The sequence below is a fragment of the Pelophylax lessonae genome (genome assembly GCF_965119305.1).
Source record: "Pelophylax lessonae genome assembly, chromosome: 8".
Taxonomy (NCBI): Eukaryota; Metazoa; Chordata; class Amphibia; order Anura; family Ranidae; genus Pelophylax; species Pelophylax lessonae.
Genome location: NC_138775.1, coordinates 20,383,175 through 20,406,975, shown reverse-complemented (window position 1 = coordinate 20,406,975; position 23,801 = coordinate 20,383,175). Strand labels below are relative to the sequence as shown.

Below are 23,801 nucleotides of genomic sequence, written 5' to 3'. Positions count from 1 at the left end.
TTTACCTGTTCCCAAGACATTATTTAACCTGAGCTTCCTATCGATAAAGCCTCCACTCTGTTATTGGCTTGGAGTGCAGGGGCTTTGTAGAACTTAGGTCCAGACCAAGAACAGAATTGAGGCTTTATTGAACCCATTCTGGCTTTATATAGCTTTGGGTTGGTTAAAACCATCATTTTGTTCTGGGTACCTCAGATTTTGTAGATCTTTGGGTTGGATAAATCCTCTAGTCTGGTCTGGATCTTGGAGCCTATGTAGAGCTTTGGGTTGGATAAAGCCTCTATTGTGTTTGGGGTCCTGGAGCTTTGGGTGGAACAAAGTCTCCGGGTCCTAGGTCCACGTTTTACCTGTTAGCCAGACCTTACTAATTGCCCTCAGCCTTCTAAAGTCCTTTTTTTTTTTTTTTTTTTATAACTAAGCTCACTGATGCCAGGGGCTCCTTTTCTCTCTGCTGTGACAGTTTGCTGCTGGGTGAAAAGGCTGAGTGCTACCAGAACACTAAAAATGTACAAGTAAAGCCTGTTTTGGAGAGCCCATTAGTCGGCACCCTATTAGTCAGGAATGGACTTGGTTAGTGGCTTGGACAAGCAGATGTTTTTTTTTTTCAGCTGTAGACTTGCAGTACCGGCATCAATGCAATGTTTTGTTAACTGCCTCGCTGAGTTAGCCTGTGTACACACTGGTGTGACTTGTCATGCGATTTGACAGGTTCAAACCGTATGGCAAGTTGCACCCTATTGTTGGCAATAGAACTGTTCAAATCTGTGCGACGCTGACTTGGAGGTAACGCTCCGATTTGAAAAAGAAAATCCTGCACTGTTTTTGGCAATTTTAGGTGCAACTTGCATAGACATCTGTGCATGAAGTTGTACAGATGTCAGTCAAGTCACCCCTGAAGACGCACAGACATGTGGCTTTGAAATTGTGCAATTTTAAGTGAAGTTGCATGATTTCAAAGTCAGATTTGGTGGGAACGGGGGCTAAGGCTTCATTCACACTGGCCTGCTGTGCATCCCAAATTGCTTTCTGCTACATTGAATGCACCTGCATTTCCATAGTTTAGGTGCACAAGTTTGGACTAATTGGCCCCTGTACACACATATCGCTGGTTTATGTAGGTAAACACAGCTAGGCTGAATGCATGTAGATGTTTCTGAATGTCTAAATGTGCATTTAGCCATAAAAAGCATTACTTGCTTCCAGATGCATTTAGAAATTAACTCCAAACACACCTAGGTGCATGCATTTTGATGCCAAAATGCATAAGACCTAAAAGTTCAGAACTTGCTTTAACTTTTTCTGGATGTCCCTGTCTTGTGAATGGTTTACTGATACCAATACCAGTTGAGCCTGCCTCCAGGGGAGGACTGGGCCAGGGGGGCAATGGCCCCCTGGGCCGCTATGATTCCCCGTAAAAAGGCTGCACTGTTCCTGCCACAGACATGCCTGAAGGACTCCTGGTAAAGAGAGGTTAAAATTCCCCACCGCTGACCTACTGAGTGCGGGATGAAGACAAGGACAGAGCGCAGGCCTCCCCCCCCCCCCCAGTATGGATGGTGTAAACTGTGTCTGAGCAGAGGCCCCACTGGAGGTTCCATGCCCCACTGGAGACTCTCCTCCTCCGGCCAGCCTTGAGTTTGGCCAGTGAGTAGAGAGTACCTGAAGTGGAGCTTCAGCTTGGAATAGGGGGTCAGGGGGAGGCCGTGAAGAGGGAGAATGGGAGGAGGGCCGAGTCGCTGCACAATGGGCCTCTGCTCTGCTTTGTACTCACCCCCTGGGCCGAAAGTTGCCAGTCAGCCCCTGCCTGCCTCCCTTACACTAGATGTATTTTAACAAAAAGTGTGCTAAGTCTTACAATTATTTATTTTAGAAAGCAGCCACATCCTGAGTAGAATAGCCTGTCCCCTGCTAGCATGTTTGCTCTCTGAGTGGAAGCAGTGGTCCCTCTGGCACACCCCCTGCTGAGTCAGACCTATTCTCCAATTAGCAGTGAGCATGAGTTTTTCTGCGTGCACAGCTCTAGCTCAGACACGCCCTTTACAGCTAGATTCTGGGAGAGTGATAATCCTTCATTTTCCAATCAGCAGGCAAGGGGGCGTGTCCTGGACCAAGCTGTGCTTCTTAGCTGTGCTAGAGGTCAAAGATGTGGTATATGTATATCAGAGTAGCTGATAGGAGCTTTGACTTATCAGTCTAGTTCATACGCAGCGCAGAAGCTCCAGGGAGGCCAATAACAGCAAAAGCAGGGTGCCCCTTTTTATAGGGGACCCAAAATTAAATATCCATAGGTAAAATGTCTAATGGGAGTGCTAGACCAAAGATGTAAGAGTCCAAAATCTTTTAATATTAGTGTAACAGAGAAAAGTAAGGCTAAGTGTAGATGTGTAGTTGGGGGGTGGTAAAAATGCGTGGTTGAGCCGTGTTTTAAGACCCTCCCCCTGACCGCCCCTCTGCAATGGCAGCAGACAGGTTTTTTTGCATGCCACAGTTTGTGCCCGTGGCAAAAACTTTCCAAAATATTGCGATCACCAGGTGGCAAGCCTGTTGAAAACAAACCATTCAAGCAAATGGGGAAACGCCACAAATGTTTAGGACATTGCCTCCTCACCACCTGTTATTCGCCTCTGTGCAGCGGCTCGTTTAGACATGTCTAAAGCAAGCCTGAAGGTGTTTGAGGGTTCAGACATTCCCCCCCCCCCCATCAGCACTATTAGCAGGTCACAATTATAGGCCCTGATGGAGGGAAAGTGACTGAACCCCTGAAACGCGTTGGATTCTCCATGTTGAATTCTCCATGTTGAATTCTTATGCAGAAAAACTAATATGAAAGATTTGGCTATTACATTTTTGGTCTGGCTCTCTCAGTAGAATTCTGTCTAGCAGGAGTGTTTGAATCCAAAGACTGGCCAAGCAGAGTTTCAAATCTTTCAGTAGGTAGGACAGATTATATATTCACTCCAAGTGTGCGTCTAGCCGCTTTGCCTGGAGTTCAGCTTTAAATCCACTGAAGCGTTACTCACAGCTGATTGTGATGCCCAGCTCCACTCCTCTCTTCTTCGGCAGCTTGACGTGAAACGTACCACTGCTCGGAACCACGGACTCTTGGAGGAAGCAGAGAAGGGGGAATTAATGAGGGAAATGTAGGTCAGCCTGCAGTCAGCCATCTGTGCTGAGCGCCTATACATTGTAAGGAAGGGAGGACTGAGCAGCAATAAACACACATTCATGGAAAAATTATACAAATACACATTAAAGTGAAACCCCAGTTATTTATTTTTTGCCCCCCACCCCATCCCGTCCACAGCCGGCAGTCCTCTTTGGACAGAACAACAGGCATTTCATCCTTTCCATTTCCTGTGAGTCCAGCCTTTGAGTTACACTTAGGGGGCACACCATAATGCGGGGGGGGGGGGTTCTTTATTTTCACTTGCTGATCCACCCAGTAAGTCTGTTATTTTTCACCTTGCCTTAAAAAGAGTATAGAAATCCAACATTACCTGCTGTACCATGTACATGTACTTGTATTATCAAAGAAAAAATGGCCCAAAATAGCGAAATTGTTTTTTTTATGTAGCTGTATATTTCCTGCTACTACGATAACCTACCATAAAAAACAAACCAAAATAAATTCTCCTGCTTCAGACGATTGCAGTGATACCACATATGTGTAGGTTAGTTGTTTTTTTTTCCCCTTAGTAAAGCCCCGAAACAATAGTGCACATTTTGCTTCTTTTTTTTATCCTACCTAAAAACACACCGACAATGATAGTCAGAGTTGGCTGTCGAAAGCACCATACTAACAATCCGAAAATCGGCAGATCGATCGTTGGACGAAATTTCCCTTCAGATTTTCTTATCGTGTGTACGGGCCTTAAAGCGGAGTTCCACCCTGGATTTTTTTTTTTTTTTTTTAATACCCCCGGGACAGTCAGGGCTAGTGCATTCCACAATGGCTAGCCTCTGATCTGTCCCGGGTTGCACTTACCTGTTAGGACAAATACTTACCTTGCAAACGTCTTGTCCAGCGCTGCCATCTCAGATGTGGGCAGCTTGAAGCCAGCGCATCCTCTTCGGCGTCTTCTTCCTCCTTCTTTGGTCCCACGATGCTCTGCGCCGGCCCTGACGTCACTTCCGGGTCGCGCGCCTCATCCCTCCACAGCTTCTGGGCATGCCCAGAAGCTGTTTAGAAGGGGATGACGCGCGCGACCCGGAACTGACGTCGGGGCCGGTGCAGGAGCAATGATTCCTGGGAGCTATGACGTCCAGCTCCCAGGAATCATTGCAGAGCCAGGAAGTGACGACGGGCCGCGGCCGAGGAAGGAGGAAGAAGGAAGTAAGGTAAGTATATTTTCTTCGCTACGAGGTAAGTAAAAAAAAAAAAAATATGCGATTATCCATTTCTTTTTCAGGTGACCCGGAGCGAGAAGATGGAGGTAAGTATAAAAATAGGGTGGAACTCCACTTTAAGGCTGGCCATACATGGGTAGAATTTCGACAGAATTTTCTTTCGAAAAGCTTATCTAAGAATATTCGTTGGAATTTCACACCATTAGTGGGCCACAGCAACGGCCGATTTTTTCATGCGGTCATCGAATTTGAGTGATCGAGCATGAGGGAAATTTTTTGAAAAACTAACGATTTTCTAATCAATGATGCAAGAATCGTGTGAGAAATATAATCAAAAAAAAAACATGTGCATGACTGCAAGAAAAGAAAATTCCCGGAAAGAAAAGACGATTCCCAGGCCACGAAAATTATTTTCTGTAGCAATATGGGTTGAAATTGAAGGCTTGGTCGGTCGAATTTCGAAATTAATGGTTGCACCATCGAATGACAAAACACACCAAATTTCTGATTTGCGAAAGAATGTTCTTTCGAAATTTCGACCCATGTATGGCCAGCCTTACACAGATTTAGACAAATTTGTGAACAATATTTGAGAGAAATCGGCCTTTTGTGTACATAGAAAAAGTCTTAGATCTTTGAGTTCAGCTCATGAAAAATGGGGGCAAAAACAAAAGTGTTGCGTTTATAATTTTGTTCAGTGTACATCCTCTGAATTATTATTATTATTATACAGGATTTATATAGCGCCAACAGTTTGCGCAGCGCTTAACCACTTGCCGACTGCCGCACGACTATATACGGCGGCAGTCAGCCCCTCACAGGCAAAGTGACGTATGGGTACGTCACTAGCCTTTGAGGCTCTAGGGAGTGAGCGCGCGCCACCGGAGGCACGCTCCCGGTCGCTCACGGACCCCCCCCACGCGAGTGAGCGGCGGACCCGATGTCCGCCACTCACTCGCGATCCTCCGGTACAGCGGGAGAAAGGCAGGCGGCTAATGTAAACACAGCCGCCTGTCATTCTCCCCTGTGTAACAGCAGAGATCATACGGTCCTGCTATGTAGCACTGTTGATCTCTGCTGTTCCACACACAGCCACATCCAATCACAGTTAGAAGCACGCCCCTAGGGACACACTTAACCCCTCCTTCTCTAATGAAGTTAACCCCTTCACTGCCAGTGTCATTTTTACAGTAACAGTGCATATGTATAGCACTGATTACTGTAGTAATGTCACTGGTACCCCCAAAAGTGTCAAAAATATCAGTCGATGGTCCGATCTGTCCGCCGCAATGTCGCAGTCCCGCAAAAAAAAAAAAAAAAAAAAAAAATCGCAGATCGCCGCCATTACGCGTTAAAAAAAAAAAAACAACAAAAATGACAAAAATCTTTCCCTTAGTTAGTAAACGCAATAACTTTTGCGCAAACCAATCAAAATACGCTTATTGCGATTTTTTTTTTACCAAACATATGTAGCACAAAACAAATTGGTCTAAAATGTTAAAGTATTTTGATTTTTACTTTTTTTGGGGGAATTTCATATAAAACAAAATGTGAAAAATATTGTTATTTTTGCAGAATTGTCGCTCTTTTTTTGTTTATAGCGCATGATCAAAAAAATCGCACAGGTGATCAAATACCACCAAAAGAAAGCTCTGTTTGTGGGAAAAAAAGGACGTCAAATTAATTTGGGTACAGCGTCGCACGACCGCGCAATTGTCCGTTAAAGTCAAGCAGTGCCGAATCGCAAAATACCCCCTGGTCAAGAAGGGGGTAAAATCTTCCGGGGCTTAAGTGGTTAAATACCATCTTCATCTAAAAAGTATAGGAATCGATGAGATGAGTCAGCTTCTTCTACATCTCTAAGGGACCCCCATTTATAAAGCAGTCGTCGGGCCTTACTGCTGCTTTGGGGGAAAAAAGCACATATATAAAGTAGAGCGCTGTACTTTATGTGCTGGGTACCTTGTTCACTTCTGCTCAGTTTACATGAATGGGAAATGTAAAAAGTGCTGGAGGGGGGAGAGTCATGTGATCATTCTCGTCTCCTTTGATGGCGTCCTCTCTGCTGCATTATGCAGAGCATATTCGTTCGCTTTCCACCGCCTGCATTTTATGAATTATGGAGTAAAGATAGTGGCCTTTGTTTTTAATAGACCCTTCCACACATCGTTTCATCAGTTCAGTCACGTTTTTTCACAGGAAAAAATAAAATCGGATGAAGTTTACATCAGTTTTTTTACCAGTTGCTCATCAGTTTTTACATCCACTACCAGGGGCTGACTGGCAACTTTCGGCCCCGGGAGCAAGTACAAACCATTGGCCCATGGTGCAGCAACTCAGCCCCCCTCCCACTCTCCCTCTTCCCGTCCTCCTCCTGACCCCCATTCCAGGCTGAAACTCCACTCCAGGTACTCTCTACTCACCGACCGAATCCGGGTTCCCGACCTGGCCAGCAGGGGGCGGTTGAGGGAGCTCAGTTGGGGCTGGCCGGGGGAGGAGAGTCTCCATTGGGGCATGGAACACAGTTTACACCAGGGGTCTTCAAACTTTGGCCCTCCAGATGTTCAGGAACTACAATTCCCATCATGCCTGTGAATTGTTGGGTGTTAGTGGGCTGTAGTGGGATGTAGGGGTGTAACTACAGGGGTTGCAATTGCAACCGGCCCCATGCTCCAGGGGGCCTGTGCGGCTCCCCTGTACACCTGAATAGGAGGGGCGGCGGGGGCAGCATGTAGAGAAATCACTGTCCTCCTTTTTCTTCCTGTAGCTTCAGGAGGAAAATGGAGGAGATTGGTTCTTCTGTATACTGCCCCCTCCTCCTATCCAGTTCACTTGTGTTCTGCTGCCTCTGGGCCCCTGTGTGCTCCCCTGACCCCCCCCCCCCCCACTGTGCTCCCTCCCCTCTCCTGCCGGCTGCTGCAGGAGATGTCACATTAGAGAACCAGGAAGGGGTTCGGTAAATATGTAATTTACCAGCTCCGTCCTTTTCTGAATGGACAGAGTCATAGTCAGTGTCATTGTAAAAAAGATAAAATAAAATGATAAAAAATAATACAATTGAAATACCAAAAAATAAAAACTACTGACACCAGTGGGTGAACTTCCAGGATCGCAAAGGTCACACTTGCAACCGGGCCCTGGCATTCCACCACTGTGGGGAGGCCCCAAGATGGCAGGAGGGGGCCCACTGCAGAACTTGTGAAAGGGTCCCACTGCAGGACTGTAATAAAGGGCCCCGCAACGAGAGTAAAAGACCCCAGGATCAGTAGGAAAAGCCCCAGGCTTGAAAGGAAGGGCCCCCCAGCTAGGGGTCCGGGGGCCCTACATGGTTTCTTGCACTGGGGCCCTGAAGATTCTAGTTACGCCGATGGTGGGATGTGCGCAGCTCCCCCACCCTCCCATTTCCCCTCTATCTTTTCTGGTCCTTTCCTTACTATTGTCTATGCTAGTTTCACCCTTTCCTCTAGCTCTCTATGGTATGTAACCGGCTACCTATGCAGTCCTCTTTATACCTTTACTTGTTGATCCCTAGCATGGAATTACAGAATACCTTGATGTAAGCTACCAACTTCACCACTTGATCACTCCTCTTGTTCCATTGTCCGCTATAGCGGTTTTTATGTTTGGCTGTTGTTATTTTTACTGTCCAAGCTGAGACTTGCTGTACCGAGATAATGTTGGTTAACATATAACTCCACTCTTCAGTCTTACCCTAATAGACCTGGTGGTCTCAACTGCTACATGCAAATACGGATGTATACCATGTTTGACTTTTTTGTCTGTTTTTCTACAGTTTCTGTTCTTTACATGCTATGTAAAATCCCTTTCTCTTTCAATAAAATCAGATTGAACTAAAAGTGTCAGAAATGTCAGTTAGGGGTCCGATCTGCCCGCCGCGATGTCGCCGTCCTGCGAAAAATCCCGCTGATCACCGCCATTACTAATAAAAAAAAAAAAAAAGTTAAAAAATCTATCCCGTAGTTTGTAAACGCTATACCTTTTGCACAAACCAATTAAAATACGCTTTTTGGGATTTGTTTTAACAAAAATATGTAGCAGAATACAAATTGGCCTAAACTGATAAAAAAAATTCAATTTTTTTTAAATTTCTTTATTGGGAATGTTTTATAGCAGAAAGTAAATACATCTTGTTTTTTTTTTTTTTTAATTTTCGCTCTTTTTTTGTTTATAGCGCAAAATCTAAAAACCGTAGAGGTGATCAAATACCACCCAAAAAAAGCTCTATTTGTGGGAAAAAAAAAAAAAGGACATCAATTGTGTTTGGGTACAGCGTCGCACGACCGCGCAATTGGTAAAGTAACGCAGCGCCGAATCGCAAAAAATGGCCTGGTCATTAACCGGTTCCAGGCCGCCCACCGCATATTTACTGTGGCAGGCTGGCTCTCCTGCGTGAAATGACGTAGACCTACGTTGGTTGCGCGCATGCAGCTAGGGGGCGAGCGAGCCGCCGCAGGCGCACTACCGCCCACACTCGGCAGTGGGGACTCCGATGCATTAGGCAGGCGGCTCCGATTGCCGCCTGACACCAGCAATTGATCCCCGCTGAGAGAAAAGGACAGTCAGCTATTGTCAACCGTTCTTCTCTCTGGAATGATCACAGAGCTCCTGTGATCCTTCTATATAGGAACACAGGTCTCTATGATCGTTTCACAAGCCACGCCCCCCCCCCCCACAGTTAGAATCACTTCCCTAGGCTCACATTTAACCCCTTGATCACCCACAGTGTTAACCCCTTCTCTGCCAGTGTCATTATTACAGTAACAGTGCATATTTTTAGCACTGATTACTGTAGTAATATCACTGCTCCCCGCAAAAGTGTCAAAAATGCCAGTTAGGGGTCCGATCTGTCCGCTGCAATGTCGCAGTCCCACTAAAAATCACAGATTGCCGCCATTACTAGTTAAAAAAAAAAAAAAAACAATAAAAATGACATAAATCTTTCCCGAAGTTAGATGTGATAACTTTTGTGCAAACCAATCAAAATACTCTTGTTGTGATTTTTTATTTATTTTTTACAAAAAATATGTAGCAGAAAACAAATTGGCCTAAAAATGTTAAAAAAATTAGATTTTTAATTTTTATTTTGGGAATGTTATATAGCAGGATGTGAAAAATATTTTTTTCCCCCAGAATTGTCGCTCTTTTTTTTTTGTTTATAGCGCAAAAAATAAAAATCGCAAAGGTGATCAAATACCACCAAAAGAAAGACTATTTGTCAGAAAAAAGGGACATCAATTTTATTTGGGTACAGCATCGCATGTGCAATTGTCCGTTAACCACTTTACCACCGGAGGATTTTGCTGTCTTACGTCCAGGCCACTTTTTGCGATTCAGCACTGTGCGACTTTAACTGACAATTGCGCGGTTGTGCGCTGCTGTACCCAAACGAGATTTACGTAATTTTTTTCCCACAAACAGAGCTTTCTTTTGGTGGTATTTGATCACCTGTGCGACTTTTACTTTTTGCGCTATAAACAAAAAAAGAGCGTAAATTTTTAAAAAATAATATTTTTCACATTTTTTTATATGAAATTCCCCCCAAAAAACATTTAAAAATCAAAATTTTTTTACATTTTTGGCCAATTTGTTTTTTGCTACCTATGTTTGGTAAAAAAAAAAAATCACAATAAGCGTATTTTGATTGGTTTGCGCAAAAGTTATTGCGTTTACTAACTAAGGGAAAGATTTCTGTAATTTTTGGTGTTTTTTTTTTTAACGAGTAATGGCGGCGATCTGCGATTTTTTTTGCGGGACTGCGACATTGCGGCGGACAGATCGGACCCTTGACTGACATTTTTGACACTTTTGGGGGTACCAGTGACATTTCTACAGTAATCAGTGCTATAAATATGCACTGTTACTGTAAAAATGACACTGGCAGGGAAGGGGTTAATTTTATTGGAGAGGGAGGAGTTAATGTATGCCTGGTGCTTACTGACGTGTGTGGGGGGAGGTGACTGAGTGACACAGGGACAGATCGCAGGTTCAGCTATGCTGAACCCTGCAATCTGTCCCTGTTTGTCACTTTGGAGATCCGCCCGCTTTGTTTACACAAGCGGGCGGATCTCCAGGCTCGATTCCCCGTCGATCGGGGAAGAGCGGCGGCGACCGCCGCTGCTCCTCCCCTGGCCCGACTCCCGCTGTGACTGAAAACAGCGGGAGCGAGCCTCCGGTGGCGCGCGAGCGCCGCCCACAAGGGGAGGAGTCCAGGGACGTAGGTCTACGTCGCTGGACGGAATCGAGCCACTGTGCCACAGTACAGTCCCAGTGACTGCCAATGGTTGGCAAGTGGTTAAAGTAATGCAGTGCCGAATCGCAAAATATGGCCTGGTCATTAAGGGGGAAAATCTTCTGGTCCAGAAGTGGTTAAGGGGGGGAAATCCTTCCGGAGCTGAAGTGGTTAAAGATCAGGCAATGGCAGACTCAAAGCTGTTCGGAGATGTTGTCAAAACTGCAGATTTTCAGCATTCCCAAGAAGTCTTTATATGGTATGGAAGTGCTGAACTCTGCAGTAATATAATGGGAGCTTTGTATGTGGTTTTGAGGCCTTGGAAGCTGCTCTGCATCAACCGGGTTATCCCTGCAGGACCCCCAGAGGGAATCGAATATCATCATAACCTTCCATGTGGGTGGGCTTTCTACTTTCCCCCTGAAGGTGGATATCCCCCCCTCCTCCGTTCTCTTAGTGTCAAGGCATAAAATAATGTCAGCGCTGTGCAGAATGAGCGTTTGCACCGTCCTCTGACAGCAATCTCATCTGCCAGTCAAGCAGGACAGCAGGATCACTGAACAATGAGGATTTCTGACAGCTGCAAGAAAACAGCTGTCAAGCGATAACTTGAAATTGTTGCAAGAGACGACTAAGCCGGAAGCAAAATCGTACATTATAAAAAGGGACGTGTCAGCTGTGCCGAGGGAGAAGATATGGCTGATTGCTGTGAAAAAAAAAAAAAAAAAGAAGCAACGTCATTACTTTAACCACTTGCCGACCACCCCACGCAGATTTACTGCGTCAGGGCGGCTCAGCTGCGCATAATCACGTACATGCACGTGATTATGTGATTGCGGTCTCGCGCCGCCGGAGCCACGCTCCCGCTGTGATTAAAACAAGCGGGAGCCAGACCGTGGGAGGAGCGGGCTTGATCACCGCCGGCCTCCCGCGATCTTCACAGAAACTGACAGGAGAGCCGTCTGCCTATGTAAACAAAGCAGGCGGCTCTCCTGTCACACAGGCACAGCGAGATTGTGAAACACAGATCTCTGTGTGCCTGTCACAGAGCCCCCCCCCCCCCAGTTAGTAAGCACATCTAGGCTTACAATTAACCTCTTGATCACCCCCAGTATTAACCTCTTCCCTGCCAGTGTCATTTATACAGTAACAGTGAATATTATTTAGCACTGATTACTGTAGTAATGTCACTAGTCCCCAAAAAGTGTCAAAATGTCAGTTGGGGGTCCGATCTGTCCGCCGCAATGTCGCAGTCCCACTAGAAATCGCTGATCGACGCCATTTCTAATAAAAAAATAGCAAATAAAAAGACCAAAAATCTATCCCGTAGTTTGTAAATGCTATAAAACTTTTGCGCAAACCAATTAAAACACGCTTTTTTGGGATTTCTTTTACCAAAAATATGTAACAGAATACAAATTGGCCTCAACTCATAAAATTTAAAAAAAAAAAAATTTTTTTTTAATTGGGAATGTTTTATAGCAGAAAGTAAAAAATAGTGTTTTTTTTTTTTTTTTAAATTGTCGCTCTTTTTTTGTTTATAGCGCAAAGTCTAAAAACCTCAGAGGTGATCAAATACCGCCAAAAGAAAGCTCTATTTGTGGGAAGAAAAAAGGACATCAGTTGTATTCGGATACAGCGTCGCACGACTGCGCAATTGTCAGTTAAAGTAACGCAGTGCCGAATCGCAAAAAATGGCCTGGTCGTTAAGGGGGAATATCTTCTGGTCCGGAACTGGTTAATGACTCTAAATAGGCAGCTGATGAAATCACAAAACACAAAGTTGGTTATTTTATCTCTCGCTCGCCTGATCTCCCATCCTGCCGGCTCGTTCCAAGACAGTGACTCATTGGGTAATAAAGCCAGCCCTGGAACCTGCACCTTTTATATAATGGCCTGGTCATTAAAGGGGAAAAACCTTCCGGGGCTGAAGTGGTTAAAATGGCAACATGATCATAGATTTTGAATATTTAAGAAGGCTGTCAGAGCATGCTGGGACTTGCAGTGCTAATAGAGAGCAGTAGGTTGCCAGTCTGCTCTCACAATTTATAAGGAAATGTTCTTCTGCTTTTTATGGGATAAGTTAAATGCGATTCCTCTGCTTTCCGGGGCGATACGACATGAAGTGCAGAAATACAGCAGCAGTCAATGTGTGCACACAAACCCACGCTCAGTCTGTTGTGGTTGTAATAAACATTCATTGTATCTGGCTCTGTTCACACTAATGAGAGAACGTGTGATTCTGAACTGATCTGCATTTAAAGGAAACCTGCACTGACTGTTTTATTAGTGTTACCTACACTGACTATATAGCCAAAGTAAAGCTGGCCATATATGGATCCAAATTCGGCCAGGTTTAGCAGGGACCTGCCGAGTTTCAATCCATATATGACTGTTCCTGTTCGAGAGGAGCTGACCTAGTGAATAACTTCTCTCCAACGCGAATGCTGGAACATTTGTTTGATCAGCGCTGCAGCCGATAAGTCTGCACAAAATTGCAGGCATCCTCTGCAATGGGAATTTCAGTTTTGGTGAGATATTCCCCAAGGGTTAAAAAGCAGGCACTGCAACTTTTCTTATTAGAGTGCACTAGGTGATTATAATGAACCAGACCAGTGGCGGCTGGTGCTCCATGGGTCGGAGGGGGGGGGGGGTACACTGGTCTGGTTCATTATAAGGAGGGCACTGGTCTGGTTCATTATAATCACCTAGTGCACTCTAATAAGAAAAGTTGCAGTGCCTGCTTTTTAACCCTTGGGGAATATCTCACCAAAACTGAAATTCCTATTGCAGAGGATGCCTGAAATTTTGTGCAAACTTATCGGCTGCATTGCTGATCAAACAAAATGTTCCAGCATTCGCGTTGGAGAGAAGTTATTCAGTAGGTCAGCTCCTCTCGAACAGGAACAGTCATATATGGATTGAAACTCGGCAGGTCCCTGCTAAACCTGGCCCGAATTTGGATCCATGTATGGCCAGCTTTACTTTGGCTATATAGTCAGTGCAGGTAACACTAATAAAACAAACAGTCAGTGCAGGTTTCCTTTAACCACTTAAGCCCCGGAGGATTTTCCTGCTAAAAGACCAGGGGGTATTTTGCGATTCGGCACTGCGTGACTTAAACGGACAATTGCGCGGTCGTGCGACGCTGTACCTTAACGAATTTGACGTCCTTTTTTTCCCACAAACAGAGCTTTCTTTTGGTGGTATTTGATCACCTGTGCGATTTTTTGATCACGCGCTATAAACAAAAAAAGAGCGTCAATTTTGCAAAAATAGCAATATTTTTCACATTGCTATTTTGTAAAAATGTAAAAATCAAAATTTTTTAACATTTTCGGCCAATTTGTTGTATGCTACCTGTGTTTGGTAAAAAAAAAAAATCGCAAAAAGCGTATTTTGATTGGTTTGCGCAAAAGTTATCGTGTTTACTAACAAAGGGAAAGATTTTTGTCATTTTTGTTGTTTTTTTTTTTAACGCGTAATGGCGGTGATCTGCAATTTTTTTTGCGGTACTGCGACATTGGGGCGGACAGATCGGACCCTTGACTGACATTTTTGACACTTTTGGGGTTACCAGTGACATTTCTACAGTAATCAGTGCTATACATATGCACTGTTACTGTAAAAATACACTGGTAGTGAAGGGGTTAACTTTATTTGGGAGGGAGGGGCTGTGTGTGTCCCTAGGGGCGTGCTTTCTACTGTGATTGGCTGTGGCTTGAGCTGTAAGGACACTGATCAACGGATCTACATAGTAGATCCGTGTGATCAGTGTCTTTACACCAAGGAGAATGACAGGTGGCTTGTTTACACAAGCTGCCTGACTTTCTCCCTCTCCCCCGCCGATCGCAGAGTGGCCGGCGGACCCGTGACCGCGCCTCCGCGGGCGCGCGCTCGCTCCCCAGACCCTCCCAGGCTAGTGATGTTAATTAACGTCACTCTGCCTGGCAGGGGCTGACCGCCGCAGTAAATTTACTTGCGGCGGTCAGCAAGCGGTTAAATGCAGATCAGTTCAGAATCACATGTTCTCCCCTCCCCTTACCCCCTCCCCCCCCCGGTCGCCGGCTCACTCACCCTGACATGTGGAGGGCAGCTAGCAGCGGCGGCGGCTTCCCCCTCAGTCTCCTCCGTGCGTCGGGCTTCCCCTGCGTCTCCTCCCTCCTCCTCCTCCTTGGCCAATAGCATGGCTTCTCCTTTCGGCCAATTTTCCTGATTGGCCAGGAGGAGAATCCGTCTGACAATAGCAAGTATTCATTCGCTTTTATCACACAACTGGGTGGGCTCAGGGCGGAGAGCTCTGTGCCGCGAGCCCATCGTTTTTTTAAGCCAATTAGAGCTTCTGGCTCTAATCACGTACTTCAAAAAAAAAAAACCCCACTGGAATTCATGCGTCCAGCGCCCTGCATGTAGATTAGGGAGGCCGGACGCATGGATAGGGGGGTGGTGCCCCTGCGCCCCCAATGGACGGGCCGCCACTGAACCAGACCCTCCCATTCAGAATCAGTCTGGAAAGGATATGAGGAAACTAACAACCATTTTTTCAGAGCAACAAAAGTTAGGAATTTACCACACACTGCACATGGATCACCCAGAGAGATTATTTACTTCTCAACCAAAAATTTTGTATTCTGCTACATATTTTTCGTTAAAAAAAAAAAAAACGCAAGAAGAGTATTTTGATTGGTTTGCACAAAAGTTATCGTGTCTACAAACTAGGGGAAAGATTTATGCATTTTTTTTTTTTTTACTAGTAATGGCGGCGATCAGCGATTTTTAGTGGGACTGCGACATTGCAGCGGACAGATCGGACCCCTAACTGACATTTTTGACACTTTTGGGGGGGACCAGTGACATTACTACAGTAATCAGTGCTAAAAATATGCACGGTTACTGTAATAATGACACTGGCAGAAAAGGGGTGATCAATCCTACGGGGTGATCAAAGGGGTAAGTGTGAGCCTAGGGGAGTGTTTTTAACTGTATGGGGGAGGGACTTGTAAAATGACCATAGAGACCTGTGATCCTATATAGAAGGATCACAGGCACTCTGTGATCATTCCAGAGAGAAGAAGGGTCAGCTGTGTTTACAACAGCAGACCGTTCTCTCTCAGCGGGGAGTGATCGCAGGTGGCAGGCGGCAATCGGAGCCGCCTGCCCCGTGCATCGGAGTCCCCACTGCCGAGCAGGGGAGGGAGCGCGCCTGCGGCGACTCGCTCGCCCTCTAGCTGCAGGCGCGCAACCGACGTAGGTCTACTTCGTTTCGCGCAGGAGGGCCAGCCTGCCGCAGTAAATATGTGGTGGGCGGCCCGTAACCAGTTAATGACCAGGCCATTTACAACAGCTGACCGTTCTCTCTCAGTGGAGAGCGATTGTGGGTGCCCAGCGGCAATCGGTGCTGCTGGTCCCAAGGATCAGCATCCCCACTGCTGTGGGAATCGCCATACAGGTATGGCGATTCCCACAGCCGAGCCAGCCTGCCACAGTATCTATGCGACGGGCGGTCGGCAAGTGGTTAAGCAGTCAGAAAAGTCCCTGCCATGCCCCTCTCAGATTGAGTCCCACTTAATTCCTGGGGCATGACTTTTCTTGACTTCTGAAATAAACTCCACCCAACGCCATTCCACTGTCTGTTTCAATGGATTGTAGAACAGAAGTTGATAGAGAAGATCCCAGCAGAGATAACAGAAGACATGATTTGCTGAATGTAGACTAAAGAGATTCGAACTCACCTGCAACATCGTATTCAATCTCCAGCACAACTTTATTGGACAAGGCTGCGTCTCGAAGGAGCTGATTGGCCTCTTCCAGCGTCCCATCTTCTGTTAGGATCCCGTTGATGGAGAGTAACCTATCTCCAACCTGCAGGAGCCCACACCTGGGGAGACAGGATTGAGGAGTTAGAGATCCAAATTCTGCTACATTGCCAACTTAAAGGGTAACTCCACTTTCGTGGAAAAAAAAGCAAATAAAAAATATATATACATTAACTACACAAATCATATTGTAAATGAATGGTATTAAAATTACCTTCCCTTTTCAATCTGCAGCTCTGTCATTTTTTGTATGCAAAATGGCACCCTGGAGGCGTTCTGTATACAGATGGCATACAGGACCCCCCCCCCCCCCCAAGAAATATAATTTCCTGCTTGTCTGATTGGCTCACTGATTTTCCCAGAAGTCTGCACCATAGGTATTGCGTTAGGGTGTGCATTCCAAATCTCAAAACACACACACACCTTTCTCTGCAGCCACAGCTGCACTGAACAATGAATACATGGGAAATTCTCTGTGCTGAGCGGCTTCCTGTTTTTTTTTTTTTTACAAACTGAAGCATAGTAAACGCAGTTTACTACGCTTCAGTTATGTTTGAACACAGTAAGTGAGTGTTTCTGTGTTTGTTTAGAAAAGGAAGGCAGTGGTAAGTGACATATTGATTAGCCCCTTCCCCCACTCTCCAACCTGAAACATCCCACACAGCAGCTGCGGGGGTGATGAGTGGAAAGGAGGGCAGCCAGCAGCACTGCAGTAAGGGGAGGGGGGGGGGGTGCAGCACAGGGAAAGCCCAAGTAGAAGGGGGAATCGGCACCACACAGAGTGATTAGGGTGTGCCTGGCTCCTATAAACAAATTTAAAAAATCCTAATTCGGCATTTCCTGACATCTGCCCGCTCTGTGATTGCTAGACGTTGGAGGCAACCGCTGGCGCCCTCAATGGCGGATTGGACTTGTGAAATGGACAGGATCGAACATCTGGAACGCATGCTCTCTTGGGACACAGGTACCGACGAAGCCCACTCCATTATGTGGACTGAATGGCTTCATTTTTGATTCTCCTCAGCCTTTGCTGACTTTATAGCGAAGAGCCCGGACCATTCTCAAGGGTAGAGTTTTCCTTAAACCTCTTTACGACCGCCCGCCGCACATGTACTGCGGCAGGCAGCTGCTCCTGCGTGAATGGTCATAACCAGGGCCGATCCTAGGGTCACAGGCGCCTGGGTGCAGAAATTTTTCTGGCGCCCCCACATGGGCGTGGTCATCTTACCAACTCCTCCCCTTTACAAATGTTTCTATGGCAATGGCTCAAACACAGAGATGCTCCTCTAAGAAGTCTTCCTTACCCCGGGACCCTCCCACGATCTATTAACAATAAACAAATTACAGTAAGAGAAGCAAAGTACTCTAATGGGAACTGGAGGGGGGTCTCTCTAATGGAGACAGAGAGGGCATCTGTTAGAGAGTCTGTTAGACAGAGCCCCCAGACAGGAGATGGTCAGAGACTGCGGATATGATACAAGTGATCAATGCAGCCTACCAGTGCCCACCAAATGCAGCCTACCAGTGTCCACCAAATGCAGCCTACCAGTGTCCACCAAATGCAGCCTACCAGTGTCCACCAAATGCAGATTACCAGTGCCCACCAAATGCAGCCTACCAGTGTCATGACTCCTGGTTTTTAACATTGGCATCTATAGGAAATCTCGGTCAGCTTGACACGACACTATTTCCGAACCACAAGTGACAGGGACACCAAACTTGGGGAATACCCACAACTACCAAATATCCAATTTTGGGGTTGGCCAGCTTGCCTAGGTAATGTACCATGCCGTAGTCCAGGGTCCCCTTAACGTGCTCCCCAAGTTTGGTTTCCCTGTCACTTATGGTTCGGTAGCAGTGCCATGTCAAGCTGACCAAGATTTCCCATAGAGCTGGTGTATTTACATGCATTCAGAAGAAAAAAAAAAAAAAAACACCAGACGCCATCACATGCTGCAGACTACTTCATTGGATTATTGTTGTGCTAGTCATTACATACTGCAGACCCCTGAGCAAAGCCTTCTATATAAATTGCAGTGAGATGCAGCACTCTATTGTATAATATGTCTGAATTCAGAACTCATCTCCACCAAAATCAGTAAATTACCCTACATGCCCATATGAGGGAAGTCTGTGCTGCACCCTTCATGTCCCTGAAATGCTGCACTCTATTCATAGACTAAAATGTATGGCATTTTTTCCCTCTGCCTCTAAAGGCTCCTGCATGTTCGCCTGTGTCCATACACACATAGGTTTTTAGAGTTTATTAGTGGCAGATAAAAAAAAAAAAAATCACTGCCAGTTTTGGCAGAAAGAAAAAGCTTGACATTTACACTAGGTACATATAGCACTTGAGCTTTAATCCACTTAAATGGTCAGAATAAAATGGCATTCTGGCCATTATAATGAATTATCGCCCAAGAGCTTGATGCCTGTAACCACGTTACAATGTCAGGCGTTTTTTCTGGAAGGATGAAAGGCTTCTAAGAGAGTTTACAATACATTGTGTGTGCATGAGACTTACATGTCATGCACATTGAACACAGTAATCAGTGATGTGATTGGCAGAGCCTGCACATGTCATCTCCCTCCAGATTTCACTCTATGAATCAACCATCTTATAGCAGAAAGAAACATTGAGCACTGTCAGCGCGCCATGTACAGGTAAACTGTCTCTGTGGAAGCCACATTCTATTACATACCTTCACCTCCCGCTTTACCAATCCTGCATAGATGGAACATGCTGCGCTCTACACACCTCAGAGGAGCTTCCATGTACTTCCGGTCTGAGGGACAGAGAAGGCGGAGACTCCGAGCCACATAAAGAGCAGCAGGGAGCCTAGTGATGACATAAGGTGGGCGTGGAAAAAGGTCCGACGTCACTGGTTGCTAGACGCTAAGCGGTTCTAGCAACCAGAGATACAATACAGCCGGAGGAAGAAAGAAAGAGGCTGCGCCGCTTCCGGGCTGGTCAGTAAGTAAGCGCTGTGCTGGGGATTGGAATGGAAAGGAAGGATTTACTAGTAGTCTGGCTGACTGGCTTGGCTCTGCACAGTATCCGGAGGAGACAGTGGAGTCAATGGCAGCTTCGGCCGGCGCGCCGGCGCCCCCCCCTTTTTAACATTTTTAAGCGCCTGGGTGCACCGCACCTCGGGCACCTGCCTCGGATCGGCCCTGGTCATAACTGTACGGCGGTCACGAACAGGGAGCTAGGGGGCGAGCGTGCGCCTCTGGCGGCACGCTCCCACCCCCAGTCAGCAGTGGGGTAGCCGATGCACGGGTCAGGCGGCTCCGATTGCTGCCCGACACCCGCGATCGCTCCCCGCTGAGAGAGAAGGACGGTCGGCTGTTGTACACAAAGCTGACCGTTCTTCTCCCTGGAATGATCATAGAGCCCATGTGATCCTTCTACATAGGAACACGTGTCTCTATGGTCATTCCACAAGCCACGCCCCTCCAGTTAGAATCACTTCTCTAGGCTCACATTTAACCCCTTGATCACCCACAGGGTTAACCCCTTCCCTGCCAATGTCATTATTACAGTAACAGTGCATATTTTTAGCACTGATTACTGTAGTCATAGGTGTGCGCACAGGGTGTGCCAGGTGTGCCCAGGCACATCCTAATCACCCTGTGCAGCACAGATTCCCCCTACTGCCCTGGCTCCCCTCCCCCTTACCCCCACAGCTCTTCCGGCTTCCCTCCTCTCCTCTCCTCTCCAGCCCGCTGTTGCTGTGGGGATGTTTTAGGAGGAGTGGGGAAAGGGGTCTGTAAATATATAATTTGCCGGCCCCCTCCCTTTCTGAATGAACATTGTGAGGGATCGGTAGTGTGTGTTTGAGCTTTGGTGTTCAACCCTAATGCATTAGGCTGCGCACACCTATGACTGTAGTAATGTCACTGGTCCCCAAAAAAGCGTCAAAAATGTCAGTTAAGGGTCCGATCTGTCCGCCACAATGTCGCAGTCCCTCAAAAAAAAATAAAAAAATCGCAGATCGCCGCCATTACTAGTAAAAAAAAATAAAAAATTACATAAATCTTTCCCGTAGTTAGTAGATGCGATAACTTTTGCACAAACCAATCAAAATATGCTTATTGCTATTTTTTTTTTTTTTTACCAAAACTATGTAGCAGAAAACAAATTGGCCTAAAATGTTAAAACATTTTGATTTTTTAATTTTTTTTGGGAATGTTATAAAGCAGAATGTGAAACATATAGATTTTTTTTTTAGAATTATCACTCTTTTTTTGTGTATAGTGCAAAAATCGCACAGGTGATCAAATACCACCAGAAGAAAGCTCTATTTTTGGGGAAAAAAAAGATGTAAATAAATTTAATTTGGGTACTGCGTCGCACGACTGCGCAATTGTCAGTTAAAATCATGCAGTGCCAAGTTGAAAAAAGTGGCCTGGTCATTAAGGGGGAAAATCCTTCCGGTCTTAAAGTGGTTAACCTCGTCCCCTTTAGTTTTTTTTTTTTGTTTCCCCTTCTCTGTCTCTTTTCTTATACTTCTATCTTTATCTTAACTTTACTGTATATAAATAACACCAGATTTCCATACCTACTTCTTCCATACCTAGTTTGTACTGATGATATTGCTCTATTCAGGAATTTTTTTCACAGAGAATGGGTGCTGGAACTCCCCACTTCTGAGTCACCTCTCGTTTCCGCCCCTACCCACCTCCGAGCACCGACCCCTGGTTTCACCCCCTACCCACCTCCGAGCAACGTCCCTAGGTTCCACCCTCTACCCACCTCCAAGCACCGTCCCTTGGTTCCATCCCCTACCCTCCTCCGAGCACCATCCCTTGCTTACACCCCCTTCCCCCCACCTCCCAGCACCATCCCTTGGTTTCACCTCCTACCCACCTCCCAGCACCATCCCTTGGTTACACCCCCTACCCACCTCCCAGCACCATCCCTTGGTTACACCCCCTATCCACCTCCCAGCACCATCCCTTGGTTACACCCCCTACCCACCTCCGAGCACCATCCCTTGGTTACACCCCCTTCCCCCTACCTCCCAGCACCATCCTTTGGTTACACCCCCTACCCACCTCCGAGCACCATCCCTTGGTTACACCCCCTTCCCCCCACCTCCCAGCACCATCCCTTGGTTACACCCCCTTCCCCCCCACCTCCCAGCACCACCTAATTTAGAGAATACAGAACCAAGTATAATTTTGTTGTGCTAAGCAGTTTGTATGGAATTCGTTAATGGTAACAAGAAAAGCAGTAAATTAGATCCCCTGGAATAAGCAACAATAGACCCCCCCCCCCTAACAATAGATCCCCCAGCACCAATAAATCCTCCACTGCAACAATAGCCCCACCCACAACTAAATGCCCTCCAGCAACAATAGATTTACCCCAGCAGCCAGTATCAATAGGCCCTTCAGCTCACCCCACTGACCCCAGCACCCCTTTACCATTGCATACATTCAGACTGGAGGTTCCGGAACTGCGTTCCCCCGCGTTCCCGCTGAAAAAAAGCCCTGGCTCTAATTCAGACTTCGATTTCTTGGTTTACCGAATACTTTATTATTATATTACGGTTGATGGTTTCCCCTTTGGGCCAGTTGCTCTAAGATCTAGATTGAATAGGGGTCTCCTGCAGATCGGGGCTCGGTTTTTTGCCCTGCGCCCTCAACACAGTTAGTACCCTGTGGGGGTGTTGGGGCATTGGGACGGCACACCCGAGGATACCATACCTTGCATTTATTACTTGCTTAATAAACACACAGGATATATTACTGTACATTCCTTATAACTGTCTGACAGGTACCATAGCTGTCCAGATTGCACTGACAGCCGTTTATTTACCATCTATGTACTTTTTTTTTTTTTTTTTTTTCCTCCATGTATTGTTCTAGATTTTGTTTGGAGATCTGAAAATAAAAACCAATTGAACATAAAAAAAAGTATCACAGACAGTACTCAATTGTTTCTGTTGCATGGAACAGAAAGCCAGCAACAATCTACCAACTTGCCACAAGATGGCACTGCGGCTCCTTTAATGTTTAGCAACTGATTGAATAAAATTGTGCAGCATTTTCATGTTGCGGTGACCCAATAAGGATGAAGCACTCCAAAGGTTCTTACATTTCATCATGTGTTCAAGATTTTTCCATGGGTGCTGCCATTGTGGATTTATAAAAAGTTGCAAGTTCCAGGGCTGGCTTCAATACCCAATGAGTCACTGTCTTGGATCGAGCAGGATGGGAGATCAGGCGAGCAAGAGATAAAATAACCAACTTGTGTTTTGTGATTTCATCAGCTGCTTATTTAGAGTCATTAACCACTTCTGGACCGGAGGATTTGCACCCTTAATAACCAGCCCATTTTTTGCGATTCGACACTGCGTTACTTTAATGGACAAATGTGCGGTCGGGCGACGCTGTACCAAAAATTAAAAACGTCCTTTTTTTCCCCCACAAACAGAGCTTTCTTTTGGTGGTATTTGATCACCTGTGCGATTTTTATTTTTTACGCTATAAACAAAAAAAGCGTCAATTTTTTTCACTTTCTGCTATATAACATTCCCAAAAAAAAAGAAAAGAAATTTTAGGTCAATTTGTATTCTGCTAACAAAAAAATCCCAATAAGCGTATTTTGATTGGTATGCGCAAATGTTATCGCGTCTACAAACTAGGGGAAAGATTTATGTAAATTTTACCTAGTAATGGCGGCGATCTGCGATTTTTAGTGGGATTGCGACATTGCGGCAGACAGATTGGACCCCTGACTGACATTTTTGGGGAGAGCAGATATAGTGAATGCAGGCTCCTGGGGAGAGCAGATATAGTGAATGCAGGCTCCCAGGGGGACCAGATAAAGTGACTGCAGGCTCCCAGGGAGACCAGATAAAGTGACTGCAGGCTCCCAGGGAGACCAGATAAAGTGACTGCAGGCTCCCAGGGAGACCAGATAAAGTGACTGCAGGCTCCCAGGGAGACCAGATATAGTGAATGCAGGCCCCCAGGGAGAGCAGATATAGTGAATGCAGGCTCCTGGGGAGAGCAGATATAGTGAATGCAGGCTCCTGGAGTGTCCAGATATAGTAAATGCAGGCTCCTGGGGTGTCCAGATATAGTGAATGCAGGCTCCTGGGGAGAGCAGATATAGTGACTGCAGGCTCCTGGGGAGACCAGATATAGTGACTGCAGGCTCCTGGGGAGAGCAGATATAGTGAATGCAGGCTCCTGGGGAGAGCAGATATAGTGAATGCAGGCTCCTGGGGAGAGCAGATATAGTGAATGCAGGCCCCTGGGGAGAGCAGATATAGTGAATGCAGGCTCCTGGGGTGTCCAGATATAGTGAATGCAGGCTCCTGGGGAGAGCAGATATAGTGACTGCAGGCTCCTGGGGAGAGCAGATATAGTGAATG

The 23,801-nt window shown here is 46.1% G+C and overlaps 1 protein-coding gene across 7 annotated transcripts in view; it reads right to left on the bottom strand.

Moving 5' to 3' along the window:
• Positions 1-23,801, bottom strand: part of GRIP2 (glutamate receptor interacting protein 2) — a 653,251-nt gene that overhangs the window by 56,395 nt on the left and 573,055 nt on the right. For all 7 annotated transcript variants that reach the window (XM_082265350.1, XM_082265349.1, XM_082265353.1 and 4 more), the window contains exons 13-14: positions 16,330-16,475; positions 3,021-3,101 (exon numbers count right to left, since the gene is read on the bottom strand). In XM_082265350.1, the coding sequence (XP_082121476.1) occupies positions 3,021-3,101; positions 16,330-16,475 (227 nt within the window). The remainder of the gene's footprint in view (positions 1-3,020; positions 3,102-16,329; positions 16,476-23,801) is intronic.